The 25,153-nt window shown below is 43.5% G+C and overlaps 3 protein-coding genes across 6 annotated transcripts in view; 1 reads left to right on the top strand and 2 right to left on the bottom strand.

Moving 5' to 3' along the window:
• Positions 1-11,212, bottom strand: part of slc4a8 (solute carrier family 4 member 8) — a 30,383-nt gene extending 19,171 nt beyond the window's left edge. For 2 of the 3 annotated variants that reach the window (XM_070957668.1, XM_070957677.1), the window contains exon 1: positions 10,949-11,116. In XM_070957668.1, coding sequence (XP_070813769.1) covers positions 10,949-10,987 — 39 coding nt within the window. In that variant the 5' untranslated portion in view covers positions 10,988-11,116. Of the gene's footprint in view, positions 1-10,948 lie in introns of all 3 variants that reach the window. The other variant, XM_070957659.1, reaches the window with a different exon arrangement.
• A 2,028-nt stretch (positions 11,213-13,240) lies between these two features.
• Positions 13,241-19,712, top strand: ttll3 (tubulin tyrosine ligase-like family, member 3). 2 transcript variants are annotated; one of them, XM_070958823.1, is made up of 12 exons: positions 13,241-13,311; positions 13,416-13,519; positions 13,626-13,782; positions 14,293-14,348; positions 14,512-14,640; positions 14,757-14,871; positions 15,071-15,187; positions 15,301-15,481; positions 16,054-16,202; positions 16,511-16,754; positions 16,892-17,327; positions 17,450-19,712. In XM_070958823.1, exons 1-12 carry the CDS (start codon positions 13,296-13,298, stop codon positions 18,242-18,244), a joined length of 2,499 nt encoding a protein of 832 aa, XP_070814924.1. In that variant the 5' UTR covers positions 13,241-13,295; the 3' UTR covers positions 18,245-19,712. The 2 variants fall into 2 exon arrangements, with proteins under 2 accessions (XP_070814924.1, XP_070814923.1); XM_070958822.1 differs by having other exon boundaries at positions 13,645-13,782.
• Positions 19,713-20,131: 419 nt separating this feature from the next.
• Positions 20,132-24,025, bottom strand: LOC139328901 (class E basic helix-loop-helix protein 40-like). The gene is made up of 5 exons (XM_070958978.1): positions 23,591-24,025; positions 23,383-23,446; positions 23,032-23,139; positions 22,480-22,603; positions 20,132-22,247 (listed from the first exon to the last, which is right to left on the bottom strand). The coding sequence occupies exons 1-5, from the start codon at positions 23,659-23,661 to the stop codon at positions 21,334-21,336; spliced, it is 1,281 nt and encodes a 426-aa protein (XP_070815079.1). The 5' UTR covers positions 23,662-24,025; the 3' UTR covers positions 20,132-21,333.
• Between the last annotated feature and the right edge of the window lie 1,128 nt (positions 24,026-25,153).

Genomic DNA, 25,153 nt, shown 5'->3' on the forward strand with positions numbered 1-25,153 from the left:
TCTCAGACCGTCTGGCACAGACAAACAGAGAAGGACAGGCAGGCAGGCAGGCACGCACATCCTTATAAACACACACACACACACCAGAGGTAAACAGAGTATGAGTCAGTTGGAGAATGTGCTAGGCTCTACTATCCAGGAGAAATCAAATCAAATCAAATTAGCAGAGTGCCGCATCTGTGAAGGCTGCTGCTGTTGGCACACTGCTGCAGGATGCTGCTGTGTTTCACTATCGCAGTGACAAGGTTTTCTCAGAAACAGCGCTGTTTGCTCATGTGAAGCTGTGAGATTCATCTGCGGTCATGTATCGGTCCTATGATAACGAGGGCAGAGTGCTGCAGGAGCCTCCCAATGGCTCTGGAGCTCTGTGCTGCTGCAGTGTCTCTCTTTTCAGGATCCCTCTTCATCCTTACACACGGGCACATGCAACAGAAAATCTTAAATATCCAATGGGAACCTGTCACATGCTGCTTCAGACAGCAAGTGTGCACCACTGCACCAAAATGCAAATCACTTCAGCCCACCCCTTGTTTTCTGGTAGCCATGTGCCCTTTGACACAGGCAGGATTATAGACATATCTAAATGCTAGATGGTACGTTACGCCTGTGAACATATGCGAGCATAATATGTAACAGCTGGCAACAGTTAACAATAAAATCAATAGCTAAAGCCTATAAATAAATCTCTCACACACAGAGACTGGTATATAAATGCAGCTCTCTACATAATAGATGCTTCCACCCACTCTATATGAACACATGATCTGTATGTACTGGATATGTTTCCATGAGTGTGTGAGGGTGGTAAAGGCAGAATTTGCTGGTACAGACGGTATCTGTATCATGGGTGTCCGTTTTGCCATTTGGCAAACTAATGGTGCCGATTGTTGAACTTCTGAAAAAAAAAAAAAAAAAAAAAAAAGAATGAAATGAAATATTTATGTACAGATACAGAGAAAAGGTGCATAAGACGAGTACATAAGACAGAGAGACTTAGAACAGAGCTGTTGTAATGTAATAAGTTAATCAATTAGCTGGTAACTTGGTTACATTGTTTATCGTGCCTGTTTGATTTGATTCAGCATGATGTTCATATCCTGCATCAACACTGCAGTCCAGAATGAAATAATCTGATGATCTCAGCTCAGAGCAGAGACAGTATGTTAGCATTCAGTCGTGTTTGTGTGCATCAGAAGATGTATGAGTGAATGATGACATTTCATTCACTCATACAAACATTTCCCTTTCTGGGTGAAACTGAGGGGAAACACTCAAGATCTACAGGCTCTGTCATGCAGTCTTTTACTTTAATTGCTCAGTCCAGTATCCAGCGGCTATAGTGCAGCAAGCACTGCAGCCTGCGCTGCTGTCTGACAGCCACGGAGGCCAAAGTAACTGCAGTTTGTCTTTCTGAAGCACTACTGGAAAAGGCTGAGTGTTTGTATTAGTGGAGTGACAGATAAATGTCTTCGCCTAATGAGCAGCATGCAAGAGCAACATCAACATTTATTTCTAGAGAAATATAAAACTCTATATCCTGTAAATGAGAGAGTTTTTATTAAAGCTTCCGAGAACATACAACTGCATTTGCACTTAAGTACCCTGTGTGTGTATGACTGTGTGTATCACTGTGAGATGTGTGTATGGAGCAAGAGCGAGCAGTGATTTTTCTCAGTTCTCCTGGGGTTTAGCTGATAAAACACCGCGCACAGTTTATTGACAAAAAACCCCACTTTTGAGTCATGCTGGTTTCCGCCCGCAGTTATGAAATGTGATAAATGGGGATAGTGCTGTGTGTGCGTGTGTGTATTATCTTTATAGCAGACTGTATTCACATGCACACTGATGGTCCCTAAGCTATTTTTTATCTTCTGTCTCAGTCCTTTAGCCTCTCCATGCTGCCAAAAACGGAACAGCTAAGCACATTGCCACAAGATTGTGATAAGAAAAAACTAATTAACATGCAGTACAGACAGATAAATGTCTTACCTGATTGTAAGAAAAAACTCCAAAAGGGTGTCAGTGGCTCCATGCCAGCCACTTATAAATCACACAACGGTTGAAAACAGCTTTTAGATCCCAAGACATCCACTTAATTCACAGGTGTGGGTGGCCTGGCGCTGCCTTCGTGCCTCCTTTCACACCCTCTCCACCATATCAGCCCTGTGGGATGTCTTTCTCTTTCCATGACTGAGCACTTCTTTATCCCAAGACGATTCTGTTCTTTTATAAAATAAGGCCACTTAATTAAGAGGTCATGATTGGGCCAAACAGTGAATGTGACTCATGGTTTTATAATTATGTTTATTCAAGGGATGGAAGTAGGGTGATGGATATAATGGCTTGTGGTCATGCATATTCACGTGTAACAACAGTCGTCTGTTCCTGCCCCTGAGGAAGGCACTAGACCAGCACGTGGTTCAGTGGGATCCTCATTTACTAACAGTAGCTGCAGAGGTGCTTGTACTGAGCGCTGGGCTGCAACTAGAAGTGAACATATAAACAATAAAACTGTCTTCTGCATCTTTGTAAATAAAAGTGAACACACATTCAGCTCTGTCTCTCTTTCTATCATCTTTAAAGTCTGGTGATTGTCCAGTTAACTAATCCCATAGAAAGACAAGAACAAACAATGAACTGGTTCTACTAAATAGCACAGCCAAACCCTGATATAAGCCTGATATGTGTTTCAAGTATTGAAGGCACAGCAGTGATATGCTCCACCATTTTGTCGTTAACTGTGTCTTTCTGCTTTTTCATGCTGAGCAGGTACCATGAAACAGTTTGTAAATAGTGAGAGTTATCACTTTGTGATAGTGAGAGTGAATCAAAAGAGCTGCAGATTCAGGCCTCAGTTCTCTGCAGCTTCATCGCTGTGAGCGACACCTCTCACACTGTTTACATATTCTCTTTCGTGACTGATGATAGTCGCTTTACAGAATACAATCCTGCGCATACACACGTCCACTTGCTGAATATGTCCCTGCCCTCACATGCAATCCTGAGTCTCACTCACACACACGCACACACACCTTACCCTTACCTTAACCTAAACCTAACGTTAACCTAAGTCTTTACTCTAAAATTTGGTCATTTATGTTATGGGGATTTACATCTTGTCCCCATAAGGAAGGCCAGTCCCCACAATGTGACTCTGTAAACAGAATTATGTCCCCACAACATGAGTAATACACAACCACACGCACACATATACACGCAGACACACATGCACACAGATAGCGTTATCAGTCAGTGCAGCTGGGGCTGGTGAATTAGGGCCTCTGTGCAGTGTGTGGGTTGTGGCTCAGGCTGGAGGCAGTCGGCTCCATTAGAACTGGAGGTTTACCAAACATATAGACACACAGTATGAGAGAATAGATGAGAGAGAGAGAGAGAGAGAGAGAGAGAGAGAGAGAGACACTCTAAAAGCTCTTTGTCCCAGAAAGGACGATAGACCATCAGGTCATCAATTACTTTGAATCCATTTGGTGCACTGTGGCTCGTTCAGCAGCTACAGAGTGGTTGAAACTGTGTTTCAGAGAATGGCACGAAAGAAAAACAATCTTTTTTGGATCATTATTTGTGGATGAGATCACATTACACTATTGTATATCCATGCCATGATTATGACTGTCCTTCTCCTGAGTCCGTGCTCTTCATAGCACAATATGAGTCACAATCCTGGTCACAGTTCACTAAAAGCACCTTCTTAATGGCACATTCATGCAGGTATGTGTTTCTTCAACAGGTTAATGGTTCCCTGTCATTCACAACTCACCTCTCCTGTGGCACATTAAGTGCTTCACCTCATTAAAAGCTCACATGACACTTGAAGTTAAGTTTTCTCTCTCTGCGGGTGAGCACATCTGTGACCCTCAAAGCATGCACGTGTGCGTGATTTTCCACTGACACGGCAAATCATTTGTGTTTTGCTGCCTGTTTCTATCTCCTGGCAACCGTCCCCTTTTCTTCACTCTTGTCCTCCAGCTTTGTATCAGTGGCAGTGCTCGGGAGGGTTTAGGGCTCATAAACAATTATCCACCCGGATTACTGCCGCTGCACCATAGAAGCGGTCCACAGCAAGAACCAAAATGGCTGCCTGTCCTTGAGTTTCTGTCCTTTACAAGCGCATCAGTGGTAGCACACACTAGAGCTGCCTTGTGGATGGATTTTAGAAAAGAGGCACATGATGACTGGAGGATACAGTCATATGAATTTCTTTAGAAAGATCAGAAGTTAAAAGCTCAAAAGAGTAACTTCAGAAAAGTCCCAGTTGATTTGAAGCCTCATACTAATTCTTCTATTCAATGCATTTGTGTGGTTTTTGGCCCATCTCACTGATTCACATGATGAAGACTTCAGGCACCCTAATCTGGTGTCTCAGCATGCAAAAGCCAAAAATAGAGAGATGCTATCACTCGCCTACTTTTGATAACTAAACAAATACAAGATGTATTTTCTGGTAGGGCAGATTGTCCCAGAAAGATGTTAGATTCCCTGAGCAGAGCAGGATAGTTCAGTCGCACACAGTGTCCTACTTTGATGCTGATAAACCTCTCATTGATGCAGAAAGTGACTGTAGACATAATCACACACTGGTTTTGATACACATATTGTGAGTTAAGAATTACCTGAAAATCTAAACCAGCATAATGAAGAAGAGAAAATGTGATACATTATCAAAAAAATCATGTTTCTCTTCATTCGTTTGAGTTCATTTTTTGCTGCGCAGGAAACCCGCCGAGGGTGTGCTGTTAGTGAACGCTCAGAGCTGTTTTGTAATTCTTGTAACGTCCTGGAGACAAAGCAAGCTTTCTTGGCAACTTGGCAACATTGGGCAAAATCAGAAGGCACAGTCAAAGTGCGTTACAGTGAAACACATTGAACTGGTCATTGCCCTAAACAAATAGAGCAGCAATGATTTGTATCCCAGTCTCCTGACTGAGAGGGACAATCAATGTGCTGTGCCAAACTAGCCTTTCAGTACACCAGGACCACAGAGTTCTGGGTGGAGCCAACTTCCGAGGAATGAGGCCTGCTGGTTCCCAAGAAAAGGCTTGACATCCAGAGAGATGACTGACAAGACACTAGACAGTCACAGACACTGGACACCTATCATTGTGCAACCCTGCTTCAAAAATGTTGGAAAGCTGTGAAAAGCATAAAGAAGACAGAATGTAATAACTTGCTAATCCTTTTTGACATATACTGAAAAGAGCGCGAAGTCAATACATTTAACGTTTCACTTCATCAGCTTCATTGATTTTTGTAAATATGTATTTATTCTGAATTTGATGCAGCAACAGGTTGGGACAGGAGCAACTAAAGACTGGGAAAGATGTGGAATGCTCCAAAAACACCTGTTTATCAACAGATATCTTCACTCTCTGTGAATAACATCAATGACATCAGCAGTGAGGAGAAGCAAGTGCATCCATGATTCAGCAGCAGTGTGGGCTTTCGAGTCCTTCGTGATGTCTGTCACTATTGACTCAGCTGACCGTTACAATGACCTCTCCCCCTCTAACATGTCTCTTTTGCCAACTTCCACTATTCCTGATTGTGTTTCCTTGCATCTCCTATTTTTATCTGTCCGTGCCAACACCACCCCCCTCTCTCCTCCCCTCACCTCCCTGAAGCACCCTGAACTGACAGCAGGGACACAGATCCTGACTCAGACAACTGGGCCTGTCACTTCCAGGCTGGGCTTGGTGTCTGAGGGCTAGGTTGCCACAGCCGCGGGCTGCCGCTGCCCCTTCATAGCATTGCGCCATCACTAGTCTGCTGTGGAGACACATGTGACAGGGCTCCACTCAGACAGGAGGGGTTAACATGAATGGATGAACGGAAGAAGTAATGGTGACAAAGGAAAGAAGAGAGCTGGGGGGGGGGGGGGGGGGGGGGATGAGAGTGGCCGCTGTTTTGACTGCTTCAGCCCACGGGAAGCATGAGTCATACACACCTTATTCAATGCCACACGTACAATTCAGTAAAAAGATTACTGCAGCCTTTGTTGGAGAAAGTCATACAATTCAATTAAAGCTGCAGATTTTCCTTTACTTTATGTTTTCAAATGGAAACTGTAAAACGTGAAGAACATTCTGAGTCCAAAACAAAGACTAAAGGGACCAGATTTTTCAATTAGTGTGTCTGGATGATTCTCACTCATCTGGACATATGACATTGAAAAGTAATAATGTGATGGGGAGTTTAAAACTGTAGATATTTCACTCTAATGTGTATGCTTTGAAAGTAAATGAATCCCATTAAATGGTGGCTTTGGGCATGCTGCTCAACTGTAATAGCTTTCAACCACGATGTGGCGAATTGAGCACTTTAAAACATTTAAAAATTGAAAGTTTTGAGACACTTTTAATAGATGGAGAACTTAATTAAATTAGATGGACTCTGCCTTCAGAGATTTCCGTATTTAAAACTACAGCAGTTCTCTTTAAGATACACATTCATCAGTCAGATAGGCGTCTGCGGATCACTCTGTGCCACCAGACTGATTAAAATGAAAGCTTGGGAGGGATGCCAAGCAGCTATTGTGAAAGGACTGAAAAGGGGAACTGTGACAATCTCGTGTTGAAAGCTGAGAGAAACATATGATGTGGAGTGCCATAAATTATTACAACACTGGAACTAAACTCACAGTCTCATTGTATCAGGGCTGATAGTGACGCCATCAAAAGCTGTCATATTTTGATGTGTCTCTCAGATGCACAATAACACAATATAACTGTAATCCAACTACATATAGATGCTCATTTATCTTGGCTCAGTTCCAGTACTTTATTGGATGTCACTGCACTGTTGCATGGCATGTGGTTGTGTCTCCGCTTGGTTTTGTTTGTTTGTTTTACGAGAGCTCATTGATTTCCAAGCATCTCTGTATAGTTATAAATATGCAGAGAATCATTGGCAACTGAAGAAGTAGGTCTTTCATTCAGGACCTCTGTGAGTTGCAGGTATGCACTATGTTGTTCTGCCTGTAACTTTGTACCTGCACTAGAGAGAATAAAGTGTTCTTCTGACAATGACATATTGAGAGGTCTCAATAGGAAAAATCAGTGCACAGTATCAAATGTAAACAGAATAATTATATCCAAGGTACAAAATTGACTGTCGCCTTAGCAGACAGAAGCAGCAGTATATCATCAGAAGTACGACCCCGATTTCCAAAAAAAAATGGGACGCCATGTAAAACATAAATAACACAGAATGAGACAATTTGCTAATCTTTTTTTGACTTATACTCAATTGAAAATAGCAACACATTTCAAACACGTTGGGACAGGAGCAACTAAAGACTGAGAAAGATGTGGAACGCTCCAAAAACACCTGTTTGGAACATTCCACAGGTAAACAGGTTCATTGGTAACAGGTGATAGGATCATGACTGGGTATGAAAGGGGCATCCTGGAAAGACTCAGTCATTCATGAGCAAGGATGGAGTGAGGGTCACCACTTTGTGAACACATGATTGCGTCGAGGAATCAAGGACTATCTAGGAGATAATCATGAGTTACTGGAGAACAGACCTGGAGATACTATATTAATGAAGGGTTAATGATTAGTTGGTAAAAATCTGTGAATTGACATGCTGACCACTGTCTTCATGAGTCATCCCTGATTATGAATCAGCCGCCAAGTGGCACAAAACTAATAACGACTCATTAATTACTCATACCTTACTCATCACTCACCCTCCTCATTAACTGTGAATATTCCTTGATATGAAGTGTTAGCATATTAATAGATGTGGTCTGAATATGACTATTAAAAGGTAGAGAATCCTGCTGTCTCTGGTTTTGATTAAGGAACTAACTGTGAACTCAGAAGCTCTGTGTCATAATCAAGAAGCAATGAGGGACTATTTAACAACTCAATATGATGCATCACTTTACTTGGATGCACAAAAAGAATAACTAATGACAAAGTCATGAGTAATTAATGCATCATTATTAGCTTTGTGCCGCTCAGTGGCTGATTCATACTTAATCAGGAACGACTCATGAATGAAGTGGTCAGTATGTTGATTCACAGATATTCATGAACTGATCACTATCATCACTACCTAATGATGCATTAATACATTATCTCCTCTGGTAACTCACCATTATCTACTATAGTCCTCGAATCAGAGTTATTCAGGATCTTATATTAATCATTCATTAATTATTGATTGATTGATTCATTCCTCACATGCTTAGTAACTACTCACAGTTTTGTGTACTGGCAGTTATTTCTTTCATAGTGAAGGATTGCTAATGTGTTTTCATGACCTACACTCTGTGTAAGTAACGCTCATGTAAGCCTGATTTCTATACTGCCGGTCCTCTATTTCTTAATTCAGGGGCACAAAAGGTGAAAACTAACTACAACATTGACTAGACTAAACTAAACGTTGAGATACTGGCATTATTTTAGTTGCTAGTTGTTCTGATTCATGATTTACTGTAGCATATTGCAACCAAACTACAGCTTAGTTCTGACAAATGAGGAACAGTTGCACAGCCAAGGCATTATAATCTCAGCGAAAACCTCCCTTACGCATCAGACCAGTCTGTCTGGCCTACTGTGTCCCACAATGCAAAGTGTTAGAGCGGTCACACCAACCTTCTGCACCGACAATGTGCAGTTTTCATATGCTGTTACATCACTGAATTCACTTCTGAGAATTTCTGAGGTGGGAAATCACACAGACCACTGCTGCAAACGCAGCAGACTTCAGCAACAATGATGGAGGAAAGCCAGGCCCACAACTGAGAGATATTTCAGATTTTCACACTCCTGTCATTCTGCCATTAAGTTAAGTTTTTGATGTTTTTTACTAAAAATACGCAGCTATTGCCACTAAATGTTCACAATATGATCAAACCAGCATGGTCGTTAACACAAACAAAAATACCATCATACCAAAAATTATGAGAAGGACCCAGTTTGAATGACTTTTTTGGAGCATAAGGGACTGCTGCACAGTGTTGGTGTTTGTGGTTAGCTAAGCCTGGACGAGCATACAACAAAATAATCAATTAACAGTTTCATCCATGCATTCAATATGAGTTTGGTGGCTTAACAGTGCTCTCACATTTTCAGATCCTTTGGTAAAACATGAAGAACAAGAAGCATCTCTGCTTTTTCAACCTTGTGACCGAAAATAGTGAAATTTAGCTAGAAAAGGGGTCTTTAACTGATCAATCGATTAGTCAATTAACAGAAAAGTGATCTTCTAATGATCAAAATGTCAAACATTCTCAGCTTCACAGTTATGACAATTTTCAGCTTTTCCATGTTTTATATCACAGTAAACTTTTTATCAATGGATTCTGGAGGGTTGGTCGGATAAAACAAGAAAGCTGAGGACATCACTTTAGCAGTTTGAGGGCATTTTTCAGATCTTTCTGACACTTTAGAGAGCAAACGATTAATCAAGGAAATAATCTTCAGATTATTCAATAATGAAATAATTGAATAATCATTAATGCCTTAGTATTATAATCTTGTATCACCCACAACATTAATGCTGCAAAGCTTCCAAATAAACACATCGTTAATTCAGCACTGTGGATAGCAAATATCCATAACTATATATATTGTTGTTTTGCCTCAAGCAAATAATCTAATGTCTTCCCCACAACTTTGGACCCCCCAGGTGTGCTTTGGCAAACATTTCAATGGGTTCCAGGTGGGGGGCATGACAAAGATGCAGCACAGAACCATTTCTGTGGTGGATGAGACAAACCCACAGGTTTTCTGTGATAGGCAAACTGGTATAACCCTAAAGTTTGAAGAGTGAGACTCTCAGGCACTCCCTGTCTGAAAGCTGTGTAATCATATCAGAGACTTCCCAGCTCACCCCTGGTCCTTCTCCATCTGTCTCCTGCCCCCAGACTGGATGGTATGGTTAGAAATCACCATGATGACATGACTCCTTTGGGGTAGGCTACATTAAGTCCTTTAAGCTGTGATACTGCATGCCACTGTAGCTATAACCAAGCTATGACTACCGCATGCCTACTTGAATAAACATCCTTGAGCGCTGGTGTGTTCAATGGTCCATTTGTTCTTACTGATTCCCCCGTTCCCATCAGCTGGCTAAGGATCTGATAATGGCTCACACATCAACAGGACATTAAGATCATGCCATTTTCCCCTTCAAACCTCACTTGACCACAGGCCGTCCTCCCCCTGTCGCCAGGATTGGCTAATAACGATCATGTATGGGGGGAGACACTCAGCACTGTGTGGTGCACGGTGTGAGGATGGCGTCAAGGTCATTTGAGGGTAACTGAGAAAAAAAACAAAAAAACAAAACTAAAACCGTCTAAGCAAGAGCCATTTGAAATCCCAGCAAACTGTCCCGCTATACCTCTCACACTCGCGGCTTCGGGACGAGCGGCTGACATTTTATTGAGCTCCGCGTTTTAAAATGTAGCGGCATCTAATCAATAATCTGCTGCAAGCTCACAATGTGGCCGCAACTCACGTATGTGCGCTTGAAAAACAGGCAAAATAATCTACGATTTCTCAGGGCATTGTGATGTGATGCGCGCTGAGAAATGACTGCACGTGTTAGCGCCTCAGAATAACAATACCAACAACAACACCCTGCGCATACATCTTTCTGCAGGGTGAGGAACCTCACACAACTTCCCGGGATAACATGAGTCCGCTTAAACACCAAATGTGCAAATATCATGACAAATGCAGAACGTTGGCACACATGCGTGCAGAAATGCAACAACTGTCATCATCATCTCTGTCATTGAATAGTTCCTAAAATATCAGCTCGTCATTTCAGCAGCAAATGATGAATCTGTATTACAGCAGAGCATTTCAAACTGAGGGCTGCAGTTGTTGGAGCTTGTGCACAGGCTGCTTTGTGCCATCCCACAGTGTCAAAGCAACGCGCCATGCATTAAACGTTTAAGACGCACTGTACCTGGTAGCTGAGTATGCTCTCGGGGTCGTTGACGGGCATGCTCGTGGCCTTTGGGTTACCCTGCTCAGTGTTGACGGGGTGCAAAGGTGAGACCTTCTCAGGGGCTGATCAGCCTCTCTGGCGCTGTTTCAGGACGGTTTGGAGAAGCGGTCACGAGCTGGTAACAGCAGCTACTTCTGTTTCTAAAGACATGCTGAGTGTAAACATCCCTTCCAGATGAGGAAAAGGGTGAAAACGATCATTTTTGCACCCCCCCCGTGTTATGATGATTTCCCGGCCGCCGCTTCCAGCTCCCCTCCCTCCTGCCCTGACTGTAGGAGCAGGATGCGGCGAGCATCACCGCAGCCTCAGCCAATCAGAGCGCAGAGGCGCACAACGGGCTGCGACTCACCGCTGCTACCCAACACAATAACGCAGAGACTATAATAAGCTTATAGAGCGACGTCACTCTATACAGTGTCCAGTTTGGCAGCTTCACATGTTTCAGCTGCTGAGATGTGCTCGACAAGTGAATACTTCAGCTGCTGCTTCCTTTTCACTTTTATTGGCCACTTACATATTTTAAAATCATGACAGCAACAGAATATTTTCCGACAAATGCCACTATTCAGATTGATTTTTTTTTTTCCTCTATGAAATTCAGAGAAAACTTCATGTTTACTTATTATTTCCTGACTTTACTGATTTATTTTCTGTGGTGGAAAGACAGAATGATAGAAGATCCACAATTAACAAATACAAGTAAGCTACATTTTGCTTTCTTGGATAAAAGAAGAGAAATATTAGCAGCTAAGCATATCTTACATTCATACTTAATAACAATATAGCCGCAAACATTTCAGGGGTTCATGTTATTAAGTACTTAAGTGCAGTACTTATAAGTAAAGTAGTTGCTTTCCACCACTGGAGTATGTGTCTAATTGCGGGGTTGAACAATGTAGATGATATTGGCAGTTTACCTCATCGGTTATGAAGCTAGATCTGAAATGGTGATGTAGACTTAAAATGGATAACATGAGTGGGAAAAGTGAACAGTGAGCACATAAGACCAGGGTAGACAACACGGACAGCGACATAAGACCTCACATCAGAGCGTACAGGAAAGCCTTGGATGCCACCTTGTGGAAAGGCAAAGCAGGATGGCCTATATGTCTATTATAATCCATACACATGGCTTCAGGCTCGTGTGCAGTCTGACTGCTACACAGGTCTACTATTAAAGCTGCAGGACAGGAAGTTTTTCTTTCACACACTGCAGATGCTCGCTCATGCTGAAAAGAAAACATGTTGAACTGAGCGTCAGTGTTTTGCCTCCTTTTGCCTGTTTAGCCACGGCATGAACTCTTCAGATCACAACAAATATGAGACTGACCACCTCTCACACTGTCAAACTAACACTTGATTGGATTAAACTCAGCGGGTTGAACCTCCTCAGCCAGTTTAGTTTACGGAGCACTGAGTTCAGACCGCAATAAGATACGTCCACGCTGAAGGTATGTGGTTGCTGGTTCAGTGGCTCTCGTGCATGTCGCCTGCACGTCTAAGCCACGCTGCAACCGATAGCGTCAGACAAGTGATCCACTGTCTTCAACGCATGGCTGAAGACGGCAAATTCGTCCTCGACGTGCACGGCGTCCTGTGTCTCCTGGCTGTTATGGCAACTTCCAAACATTATGTGGGAGCATGCACTGTTGTTATAGGAACGGTCTGCAGGAGCACGAGGGACTCAGGACTGAGCGGGTCTCTGGGCGGAGGGGTCGGGTCACCAGAGAGAGGACAACATTACAGTAGGTTTGTATATTCATGTTCAGCGTCAAATCTCTGCTGTTTGTGATTGAGATGAAGGATATTAGGAAGCGTTTTTATCCATGTGTAATCATAGATGAAACGCATGCAGGGAGTTGGTCCGTCAGTCCACGCTCGTGCATCGTGGCTATGACCCGCTGTAGATGTTTTCATAGTATGCTTTTGGATTTTTTGTGCATGCTTCTGCCTGTGTGTGTGCGCGCGCACCTGTTTGCGAATGGGAATATGTCAATGAGAAGCTATGACAGTCAGCTCTGTCCAGATTTAGATACCTGCTTGACCCAATTTACATCCTTCAGTGGCTACAGAGACAAAGTATCTATCTATCTATCTATCTATCTATCTATCTATCTATCTATCTATCTATCTATCTATCTATCTATCTATCTATCTATCTATCTATCTTGTGATCAATATCTGTGTATAATTCTATATTATATAATATGATGGTGTGAAAATCATGTTGTTGACCTTATTTCTGCTCCCAGAGAATTGATTGCTGTATGTTGATCAGCTGAATACAGAACTATAGACAAGGAACATGCAACAAATGCCAGGTAAATTAATAGATACAAATACACAAACACATGCACGTGCGTGTGCACACAGTTACTTAATATTGAAATTTGATCAAGCAGTTTGTCTGTGTTACCATCCACAGTGGCTCCCGTTGATGGGAGATTACGCCGCAGTGTGCCATGCCTGCCTGCAATCAAGCCCGACAGGCTGAAAACAGCAAAAACGTTGGTGGAGAGAGCAGTGAGGGTGATTATGTGTGCAAGTCAGACTTCACCGCTACACCTCTGCATATTCCCCCACTATTCTCTCAAGTGCTGTGTGTCCTGTTTGACTCTTTCTACCTCATTCTCAGTTGAGGAAAGTGTTTTCAGTGCAGGGACCCTATCCTGTGATCCGTGCTGCCTTGTGGGCCAGAGGGTGGGTAGAACGCCGTCTGCCCCATCCTGCCCAGAGAGCGCCTCTTTGCCGCGGTGATGAGGAGGATGGTGATGATGGTGATGCCAGTGGTGGTGAGACAATGGATTTTAAGATTGCAATCTCTAGTCTCACTGCCAGTGGGATGAAATATGCAGTATCTGTGTAGAAGCGATTGAGACATTGTGAAAGAATGGGTACATGGTATAGACCCAGCACATGATATTACTAACAAAGTACTATTTCACTTTAAGGATCACAAATACAATTAATGCAGTGTTATAATGAAATGTTTTTTTTCCTACAATCATCCATATTTTCTGTTAGTTCATTCAGTGATTTAAATGTTGCCTGAAATAGAGGTCAGTAATGTTCACCCCTAACTGTCAAAGCTAAAAGTGCCCGAGCAGTTAGCGTAAATGTAATTGGAGCACTAGTTTAGATGGATAGATGTATACCACCAAACCTTTTAAATGATACATTGTGTGCCATGTTATAGACCCCTTCCCTTTTAACACACCACTCTACACATGAAAGCTTGCCTGCACACCCGCACACACAGGCATGCATGCACACACACACTCATTTTACTTATCTCTTTACAGAGAGAGCGGATGAAGGCGAGAAAGAGGAGAACCTTGATGACATGTACGGCCTCATGGTAAGAGAAAGTGACCAACATGATACTGATGTCTGAAGGCAATGTGGACGTGCTATTATTCTTATTCTCACATTGCATCATTTCCAGGTGTCGTTTTCTTCTCTTTGCTGTGTTTTGTAGCTCAGTCATCACACTAACTTCTCTTTTCCTCAACCTTTTCTAGTCTCGCCTGGTCCGAAATGAAACAACACATTTCTACTGGACAACACGTCGGGATGACATAGACTGTCGCTCTTTACGGCATGACCAAATGACCAATCACTACGCAAATGCTGCAACGTTTACTACCAAGGTCTCATCTCTGAGGAGTTTCTAATGACTGACGAGCAAAAATGCAGGTTGCTCAACTTTGCACAGAGGTTAACTCGTTCTTTGTATCTGCTGTGTAAATATTTCTGTTTCTTTCAGGTGGGGCTCTGTGTGAATCTGCGTAACCTACAGTGGTTTGATACAGCAGATCCTGACACCTTCTTCCCAAGATGCTACAGGCTTGGTGCAGAAGATGAGAGGCATGCATTCATAGGTCTGTTTTATGGATCACTTAACACAATTTTGCTCTTTCAAAGATGCAACGATGTGTCCATACGTGTAGTGTAAGTGTTAAAGGGACTTGTCACACCCACTTTCTAACTGTTTTATTGGTGATACATTACCGTCTTACACAAAACTACATGCCCTGTCTCGCTGCTGTGCTCTTGTCCTCCTGTGTTTTAACAATAAAGAGGATTTCAGGAGGACAGCGTGCACCAGCCTGCTGCAGCATGTAGTTGAGACAAGTAGTCGGAGGAGAGACGGAGCAGAGGGCCCGAGACAAAAAGCCAAAAACAGTCCCTCTGATGGTAATGAATGCAAAAAAATACACTTTTGACAATTATGCTACAACCATAATATGAACTGCCTTACAAGGAGAATTTAACAAATTCTATAATACTAATCTTGTTTCTATCTACAGAGTTGGATAATGTGCAGCAGCAGTTTGTTGGTCCAGGACTGATCAACATGGCTTTGCACGTGTGTCAAGACTTTCTCAGTGTTTTAGAGCATGGCGACATCGATGTAACTGTAGAAACACCCCCCACAGTGGATGAACAGCAGTGGGCAGAGTTTCTGCAAGACTACTACCTGGTTGTGCAGTGAGTATGTTTTCTGGGAGCTTCCTGGTTTTGCTCCAACAATCTGTCTAAAGTCAAATTCATCTGCAGGACTGACAGTCCAGGTGAGTTTATCAAATGAAAATAGGTGATTAATAACCCAAGCTACAATGGATCTTAAAGGGAAGGTTGAGGACAGCGTTAAATGCATTATGCATTCAGTATACTGTATCTTTATATACTATACTATATACTGTAGCTCCTCCATGTCCTTGTGTTGCGTTGGACAATAATGTCCATTAACACCATGCTCAGGACTTGTTTTTAATATTAATTAGTTCTTTTTATTGTTCAATTTTGTCATTTTACAGTTTATCTACTCATAATTACTGTACATTATGTAAGTTGGACACGATATTGTTTGCAAAGATGCAGCAAAGGGATCAAATTTTCTTCACATACTTAAATTTCTTTTATAACCTGGACACATACAGTAAGAGGCCATGTGACAGCCAAAACTCAGTACAACAATGTCTGGAATGAAGCATAACAGTAACAAATGGTAAATCTGTGCATTAATAAACTCAATCCGCAAATCTAATATTTGTGTGTAGTGAAGGTGCATCGATCAGGGGCAGCAGTGTGTTTGTGGAGCGCTGCCAGACCATGTTAATCAGACTGCAGGAGGTTTGCCCTCAGCTGAACACGGATGGACTAAATAACATCTGGATCATCAAACCAGGTGCCAAGTCAAGAGGACGAGGTGAGTAATAAAGATAACATTGACAGTCTCTGTTCTCTCCATATGCAACACTGAAAAATATATTGAATAATATGATATGTTTTGTGGTGTGAATATTATGGTTGCAACATGAGCTGTGACACATGGGTGTTCCTATTGCTTCCTTTTTCTGGATTTGTTTGGAAAAAACAACGTGATAATAGATATATGCATAATGTAAATATACTCATTCCATCAGCTTCAGTATGATAAAGGGATGTTGTCCAGCTTTCAGTCAATAATGCAGTTTTGGTGGCTTTTTTCTTCTCTGTGTCACACAAACTACCCAGGTATTATGTGCATGGATCGCTTGGATGAGATTTTGGCTCTGGTGGACAGTGACAGAGCCCTGACAAAGGAGAGTAAGTGGGTGGTTCAGAAATACCTGGAGCGTCCACTGTTGCTGCATGGCACCAAATTTGACATCCGCCAGTGGTTCCTCGTTACTGACTGGAACCCTCTGACTGTCTGGTTCTACAGAGAGTGCTACCTGCGTTTCTCCACCCAGCCCTACTCAACAAAAACTCTGGACAGGTCAGACAGTGGGGCAGACAAACGACAAAAACTTTGTGGAGGGGCTGATTTAACAGTGCAAGTACGGCTAAATGTACCCATTTTATTCAGAGCACACTTTTTACGCTTACCTCCATGGAATTTTTTATTTTCCTCAGCTCAGTCCACCTGTGCAACAACTCCATCCAGAAGCACTTCCAGCCGTCTTGTGACCGCCACCCAGGAGTGCCTGAGGACAATATGTGGTCCTGTTCTCAGTTTAGGGCTTTTCTGCAGCAGCAGGGCCGTGGGGCAGAATGGGAGTCAGTGGTGGTCCCAGGCATGCAGCAAGCAGTGGTCCATGCCCTGCAGACAGCCCAGGACCTGGTGGAGCCCCGCAAGGCAAGCTTTGAGCTCTACGGGGCCGACTTTATGTTGGGCAGAGATCTGAGGCCTTGGCTCCTCGAGATCAATGCCAGTCCGACTATGGCCTGTTCTACCGCTGTGACTGCTCGCCTCTGCCCTGCTGTGCAGCTGGACACACTGAAGGTTGTGCTCGACCAACGGACTGATCCCAGTGCTTTCACGGGAGGCTTCCAGCTAATCTATAAACAGGTTCGAATATGTTTACACATCATGTCAAGAAGCAAAGGGTGTTAATTTCCAGAGGAATTCCACTGAATAACAGGTGCGATACCAAATGCATTTATTTGTGTTTTACTTTATCGCCCTCTCAGGCTGCAGTTGAAGTTCCTCAGTATGTGGGGGTGAACCTGCTGGTGGAAGGAGCCCCCGTAAGACGATCCAGGCCTCTACTTCGTAGACAAGCTGTTATTTCTAACCCACCTCTCGCCATCCAGTTCCTTTCAGACCAGTCACTGTCAGAAGAGGTTGAAACGGCACATCATACACCATCAGGTCATAAGTCCTCCGCAGTCTCTGCTTTTCGTCATTCAGGCAAGGAGAACCGAGGTGTTGGAGAGAAAAGTAGGCAGCTGACATCAACATCTCCTAAGAGGGATCGTGAGAGGAGAACAGAAATTCAGAATACATCCCGTGTTCGCAGGCCCTGTCAAAGTCTGGCATCTGAACAGCCTCTGGTGGGACACCCTGAACCTCAGAGGAAAGCACGACGGTTGGGTTTGAGCCTCGGTGCCAGCGGGACAGCTTTGGTCCCACGGAGCCTTTCCTTTTCCCTCAGCCCCCCTCACAACCTGTCAGATTGTAAATCTCAGCCCATCTCAGGCCATGGATCACACATCTCCAGATCATTCCCTCCCAGGACAGCTTTTGAGCCCCAACACAGGACTTCCACCCGGGTCTTTCCTTCACTTCAGGGTCCGCTTCCCTCTGTGGAGGTCTTTAGCTTGCAGCCAAACATTGTGGCTGGAACCACTGCCTGTCACAATATAAAAATATCCTCTCACCCCAGTGTCCACAGGCATCAGTTATTCCTCTGCCCTCAAAGACAAGGCATGGCCAAATATAGAGAAGAGTGCTCAGGTAGTGTTAAGAAGATAGCAAGCAAATAGTAGGAAGAGGTTTCATTGTTATAAATTTAGATTTGAATAGGTTGGAGTCTAATGAACAACATATTACCCTCTCACATAAGTGGTTAAACAACACAGGCCCCTGTGTGACTGTAGCATCAGTCAAATTATTCTGATGCAGTCAGATTTTGAGCAGTGACACCTTTTCAAAACATTCACATAGGGGCTTTAGATATACAACACCAAGGCAAATAACACTCATTTTAGCCACCTTATGTATTAGGAGTTAAGTGTCACACTTACCATATATTTCAGTGGCAAGTCTGAATTTGAATCTTATTTTGGCTGACTGGAATCTGGGTATGTATGTTTTATGAATATGTTACGAATGCAACAGCAGTGGATAATTGTGCTAATTTGTATTAAAACAAGCAAACAAAAACAATGCATTCAAATAAATTTTATAAAGAAATGGTAAGTGGTTCCAAATAATCAGCTTTCTATTAATGTTTCCAGCAGGATGCAGGTGCTTTAAATCCACAGCAGGTGGCAGTAAAGGCTCAATGATCTCACTGCATGTTTCTGCCAAAGCCTTTCCAGGAAAAGGAATTAAATAGGAAAGACTTGGCAGTCATCCAGATGTTGTACAAATACCTGGTTTGTCTGCTCTTTCACTTTTCATGAACATAAAGTCAAAATGTGAAAGTTTGGAAACTTAAAAAATGTTTCAGAGCACTGGGACAGAGCTACAGCAGTGCCTATGCAAAGGCTGAACACTGCTTGATTAACAGACCTTCCCTGAATACTTCAGACATCACTACACATTTAATTACAAGTGAATACACGAACATTTTTGTCAACAATTTCTTTTAAAAGATCTAAATACATTTGGGCGTTTGCCTACATTAAATGGCTAAAATAATAAACTACTGAAATTGCCAAACTGAAAGCAGGTTTTTGGGAGAGACTGGAAACAGTGGGGGAAGGAGAGATGGCTATGACGTGCAGCAAAAGTCAAACTGGATATTGTGGTTATATGGTATGCATCTTAACCACTGGGCCAACTACTGAGATGAGTCTTAAAACTACTGTTTAACTACAGAAAATTGTTAAATGAACTGAAATAATGGGCAAGCCACACCTCTAAAATCAGCTTACAAATGGAATCTCGTGACAGCAATAAAACATAGAACTCCTCCTTAACCAAATGAATGGAAATGAATTTAAAGATAATCAGTTTAGGAGGAACTAATGACATTTAGGGTGCGGGTCATGGACTTTAGACTTGAGTTTGTACAAACACAACCAGATACAGAATGAAACAACACTCCTCCAGCTCTGAAATGATAGCAGAAACAATAATAACGTGGCTGAAGACTTTGTGATGTTGAGCATTGGTACTGGGCCTGTGCAGAGATGCAAATGTAGATATCTGTGCCAGCCTGAGATAAAGCTCGATCAAAAGTGTCGGCTGACAAATTGTGATTGCACAATACAAAACAGGTTGTAGTGATGAGTGGTGTGATTTATGTGTCTGCATGTTTTGCTGTACTTCTCCAGTCTGCACTGTATAAATATGTAGAGATGTCACAATTCTGCGATAACAGCGTTTCATGCTGAATCATGCACCAATGAGAAACATGTCTCGCTGTCAAGGCTGTTGATGAGATGCAGATGGATACTGATTATTGCCTCAGGAGATGAAATGAAACTGTTTACACTCGTGTGTGTTCACTTGTTGTATTAGTGCGCACAGACGGTTAACCAGCAGGAGAGCCTGGCTACGGATGTGCCATTACATAAGTGTTCCCTGTGACATGAGTGTTGTCGCTCTGCGAGGAACTAAAACTGAGCAGATTGTATTTCATTGCTAGATGTTTTCAGACACACACACTCTCCTTTTCGTTCATATATATACAGTCAAGGCAATTTTCCACGGGAAAAAAAATACTTTATTAATACACTTATATAATGTATATCAACATTTATAGACAAAATATGTACATCAAACATCTTTCATGTAGGTCCCAAAATATAAAATCTCAAGTACCTCTTTCTATAGAAAACTAGTCTTCTGGTAAAACTTTTACATTCACTTCTCTCCTCCTCACTCCTTTGACTCCAGTATTCATACGTAGTACAGAGAATAAGCATCTGAGATTTATCAGCTTTTCACAAGTAAAAGGCAACAGCAAGAACAAACACCAGGTTTGACTTGAGCAGAAACAGATGTTGAGTATGCAGACCAGGTCCAGCACAGTGCTACAGTATGTACACAGTTTCTGAGTACACAACGTACAATTGTCCACACTCTGCCCACCTTCTATCTCTCTGGACGGACAGAATGCGAGAACAGGTATCAAAAATAGAAATGTACAAGAAGTCTATGAACAATAATTACAGAAAATCCATCTAAACTGTCTGTTTATTAATGAAAAACAAGACTTCTCATTCAGTGTGGTCATGTGGTGGCCCGTTCCCTCATCCATGCATTGGGTGTACCCTTTCTCTTGTCTGTCCACACTTGAAGGAACTCCTGTATTTTATGGTGCCAGTCATCATAGTGTCTGGTTCAAAGGGTACTTTCAGTGATGATAAAGGTGACCTACAGGACATAGGCGACAAACTTTGGGTGAAATATTACTGCTAACATTTGAGGCAACACTTTCTAAAGTACAAAGATGGCGTGTCTCTATTGCAACAGCTACAAGTGAGATGCATCAGTGTCATTGGCGTTTATACTTTAACAGCAGCATCTAAAACATATCTTTCTTTACATTCAACCAAGTGCGTGTGTGTGTGTGTGTGTGTGTGTGTGTGTGTGTGTGTGTGTGTGTGTGTGTGTGTGTCCAGGGCAGGTCCGGTATATATGATACATTTATATCACTGAACATTTAACATTCAACCAGAGCTTTTCATCCTCCGAGTGTGGACGGATGCTGCTCCCCCCTCCATCTCTTCTTGATCATTTCTACAAGTTCTCTTGTTTGCTGTTTGACCTCCAGATGGAGGAACAGAGGACAGGAATGAGGATGGATTATGGAAAGGCTCAGTCTTGTCTCATTCCGATTACTGTCTCTGCTCCTGGGTACTAGAACAGGATCATCTCTTCACTCCTGTTCTCTTATCTCTCAGTCTTTGGTTTCCAGGTTGAGGGGTGGTACCTGCTTTAATGCCTGAAGGAGGGCAGGGGAGTCCATGGGGGTCTGAGATATGGCTGGGGCTGGAGAGCCTCCCCTGGGAGACAACACTAGCTGAGGTGGAGGTGGTCTTTCGCTGGACATGGCGGGTGAAGCCCCTCCCATGCCAGGGTAGAGCATGGGCACGGCTCCGGGGTACCAGCATTTCTCCAGCATTGGCAGATAGGCTGCAGCAGAAGGTGGAATGAGGTAGAAAGGCATGCAGAGGGGATGTGGAGGAGGTGGATGGTTTGGGGATACGCTCATATAGCTACCATAACCGCTCGAGGACGATGATGATTCTCCTCCCGAGAGCAGCTCATCCTCAGATGACTCCACCCGTGGCCGCTTGTGGCGCGGCTCATCATCCTCATGCTTGATACCGGAGCTCTGCCTCTCGCCCAGCACTCGCTTCAGCTGGCTCTCCTGACCGTAGTAATCTGGACGTCCCTGCGGCGCCCCGGACTCTGTCTTCTCCAGCTCTCCTCCATAGCCACTGTCTGTATCTGTATCGCTGCCACTCTGCTCACTGCTGGGTGGAGCGTATGCCCGCTGGATGACAGGCACACAGTTCCTCCCATAGCCCTCACTTGGTTTGGGGGGAAGGCTGGTGGGCATCTCTTTGTGAGGCTGGTGCTGGTGGTAGGCAGGGATTTCCTCGGGTCGAGGGCTGAGAGGGGTGCGGGGTCGGACCGGACTTTGCAGCACATCTGCAGCTAACTTGTGCAGGTGATTGATCACGTGGGACGGTGTGAAGTCACCGTCAGCCTCGTGATTGGCTAGATACTGAAGAATCTCCTTGGCACACATGTGGAAGCCGGAGCGGAACATCTCCTCTGACTTCTCCTGGCTGACAGGAGGCTGCTCTGTAAACACAACGAGAAATCACAGTCAGAAATTCTGCAATGTGACATGAACGCAGCGACACTGACTTTGAGTCTCTTTCCAAACATAAGTAACTATATTTGAAGACAATTATTTGCATGTATTCATCTTGGCAATTTGCCTTTTGCCCAACAAAACCATCCTGTACCCCATGCAGATCTGTGTGTTTGCATGTGCAAGTGCACGTGTGCGTGTAAGTGATCTGCAGCTCACCAATTTGCATGCCATTCTGCAGGGCAAGGATCTTCTGCTGCTGTTGCTCCAGAAGAGAGGTGAGGGCTTTCACGTGCTTGAGCGTCAGCTCTAAAACCACAGCCTTCTCCAGATGTCCCAGAGTCTGTAGCAAACACATACAGTCAGCACATCCTCACCTCTTATATAACACACACAGACTAAGCTTCACCACCCATGCACACATGATCTTGGCTGTCCTGCCATCACAACTCTACAGCAGCAACAAGGCCAAAAATAACCCGCACAAAATGTGGAATATGATATGGGATCATATAAATCCTAGAAATAATATTCTCTCTCGATCATTCACTATATTACAATTACATTTTATTGTGTATCAAACTGAACTGAATTCTTTTAAATCCCAGTTTAAACAATGGAACATGACATCCTCTTAGGACAGAGCTGCCATTCACAGCCTGCTGACGCACTCGGCGCAGATGATGTAATAGCACTGAACAGCCACTCGATGGTGCATGCCACTCAACACAGTGAATCCCATTATCCCTGCCAGCTGCAGCATGAACTCACCGTGAGTTTCAGGTGCTCCGGTAATAAATCTTTCAACTGAGCAATGCACTCGTTTATCCGGTCACGCCTTTTCTTCTCAATAAGTCTGTGAGGCAGCTTGTAGGTTTCCTGCAAGAATAAAAGTCATTGTTGGGTTAATTCGGCTGATCTGAGAGCGCACAGCTCTACATGATCAGAGGCAGTCACACCGACAGGGAGGACTCTAGCAGTTATGTCATAGCAAATTGGGTCAACCATTTATGGAACTACAGGACTGCAGCCAGACCAATTCCTCCCTTTGAGTTCACACCCTTTCATAAAAGCTCTTCTAACTTTACAAGTTGGCAGCAAAAAAAAAAAATGAAAACCGACCTTGCTTTCCTCTCCTCTCTTCATTCCTCGTCTGGGTTTATAAACATACATCGGGAAATCCATCCTAAAGAAATCAAAAAGAGAGAACACCGAGGTGTGAGGTCGTGCTGTGGTGAAGCGTGAGACACAGAATAAATGCTATATCAAGTGCGTTTGAGGAAAAGGCTCCACGGTGTGCTGAAAGCGTTTCTCTCTAAGCCCAACTTACCCCTGCACGTCTGACAGATCCGCCTGGTGTTTGGACAGAGGAGGTGGCTGCGCGCTTGGAATTCGCTCCATTCTCTTTTACTCCAGTTACGCAGTCAAAAGTCGAGATACTTTTCCAATGTGCTCACAAATAAATACGCATTTATTTACGCGTGGTGAGGAAACAAAAAAAAGTTGTAAAACAACAACTAGTGAAATGCACTAAAATGCTTTCTGAGAAAAAAAAAAATCGGATTAAATTCTTTGTTTGAAACAAGTCTTGATAATGTGAACGTTATTTTGGTTTTAAGTAAGTCCGTGCGATTTCCACGCCGTGGTCCCGCCGCAGAGGGAAGGCAACCCTGTTGGTGGCGCGTTGGGAAAGTGGGGGAGGACAGAGCGACGAGTTAAATAAACCCTCTGACTCTCCGCTCAGCCTGACCTACCTCTGTCACATGAGGCTCACGTGTTAAACGGCGCTGTATCCTCGGCGGAGGGACGGCCCACTTTCAACCGATCAGCAGCCTCAGTGGGCGGACGGCGGCGTACGTCAGAGCGGGGGGCGGCGCGTGTCGGATCCCGTGTACCACCATGCTGAAGTGTATGGAAACAAGGCTGAGCTCGCCACGGCTCAGGGATCGTGCTGGCAGACAACCAGAGCAGGAGTTCAACAGGCTCGGGGCACGAGAGGCGAGTGGGCAGGGTACATACTGCCAATAAAAAGAAACAATTAACACATTAAAAATGCTATAGCGGCCATCGGCGCAAATAATGTCCTCCAGGATTGTTGCACAGGCGGTGATGCCACAGAATGTCACCAAGTGCGATGAAGCTACTTACGGCTGAGCGCTTTATGGGTGTTTTACGATGCAATTTTACGAGCTCTGCACTCAGTGGACAACATTAATCGATAGTTTTATAACTACAGTTTGATACTCAACATCTCTTTAATTATGTAGGAACAATAGCAGCTTCTTAAGCCTATTTTTCTTTTTGCTTTTAAGTTAATAATCATAATAATCATAATCATTATCATCATCATCATAGCGCACAACAATGATAACAGTATTATAATGATAATAACAACAATAACACAATAATAATAATAGACAATATTCAGTCGTGTTCAGTTTGGATCTCTGTGTCTGCAGAAGGCAGGTGAGACCCGGTATCGACAGCGCGCTCTTGGCGGGAGAAGCACGTGCACCTGTGCATGGTGGAGTCCGTGTTTGTTGTCATGAGGCGGTGCTGGCTGTCACGTTGATCTCCTCATGGCCCCGGGAGCCTGCTGAGCGCACAGGGCGCATCAGGCACACGGCAGCTGCACCTGTCTGCTGCAGGCTACAGGCACAGATCACACCAGCACTCCGCGTCTGTGGTGCAGATTTTCATGAAATGATTACCTCACAGCAAATGAAAAGGTGCATAACGAAATTTACATTTAAGTGATGGTGATTGCTCTGATGTGTCTTACTTAATAGATATCTCTAATAACCTTAAAGTAATGATAAAGCTAAAATAAGCCTTTAAACTGAGCACTGAGTACCACACACTCATTTTTCTCTGCAGGAACAGGCTTTGATTA

The sequence above is a fragment of the Chaetodon trifascialis genome, chromosome 3, assembly GCF_039877785.1.
Source record: "Chaetodon trifascialis isolate fChaTrf1 chromosome 3, fChaTrf1.hap1, whole genome shotgun sequence".
Taxonomy (NCBI): Eukaryota; Metazoa; Chordata; class Actinopteri; order Chaetodontiformes; family Chaetodontidae; genus Chaetodon; species Chaetodon trifascialis.

Excerpts from the sequence above, each read along its gene's own strand:
- ttll3 (XM_070958823.1), top strand. Across the intron at positions 13,520-13,625 it reads TGGTGGAGAGAGCAGTGAGG|TTGAGGAAAGTGTTTTCAGT; the intron begins GTGATTATGTGT and ends CCTCATTCTCAG. Across the intron at positions 15,188-15,300 it reads CAAAAACAGTCCCTCTGATG|AGTTGGATAATGTGCAGCAG; the intron begins GTAATGAATGCA and ends TTCTATCTACAG.
- LOC139328901 (XM_070958978.1), bottom strand. The coding sequence starts at position 23,661 with ATGGAGCGAATTCCAAGCGCGCAGCCACCTCCTCTGTCCAAACACCAG. Across the intron at positions 23,140-23,382 it reads AGAGAGGAGAGGAAAGCAAG|GAAACCTACAAGCTGCCTCA; the intron begins GTCGGTTTTCAT and ends TTATTCTTGCAG. Across the intron at positions 22,604-23,031 it reads CGGAGCACCTGAAACTCACG|ACTCTGGGACATCTGGAGAA; the intron begins GTGAGTTCATGC and ends TGTTTGCTACAG.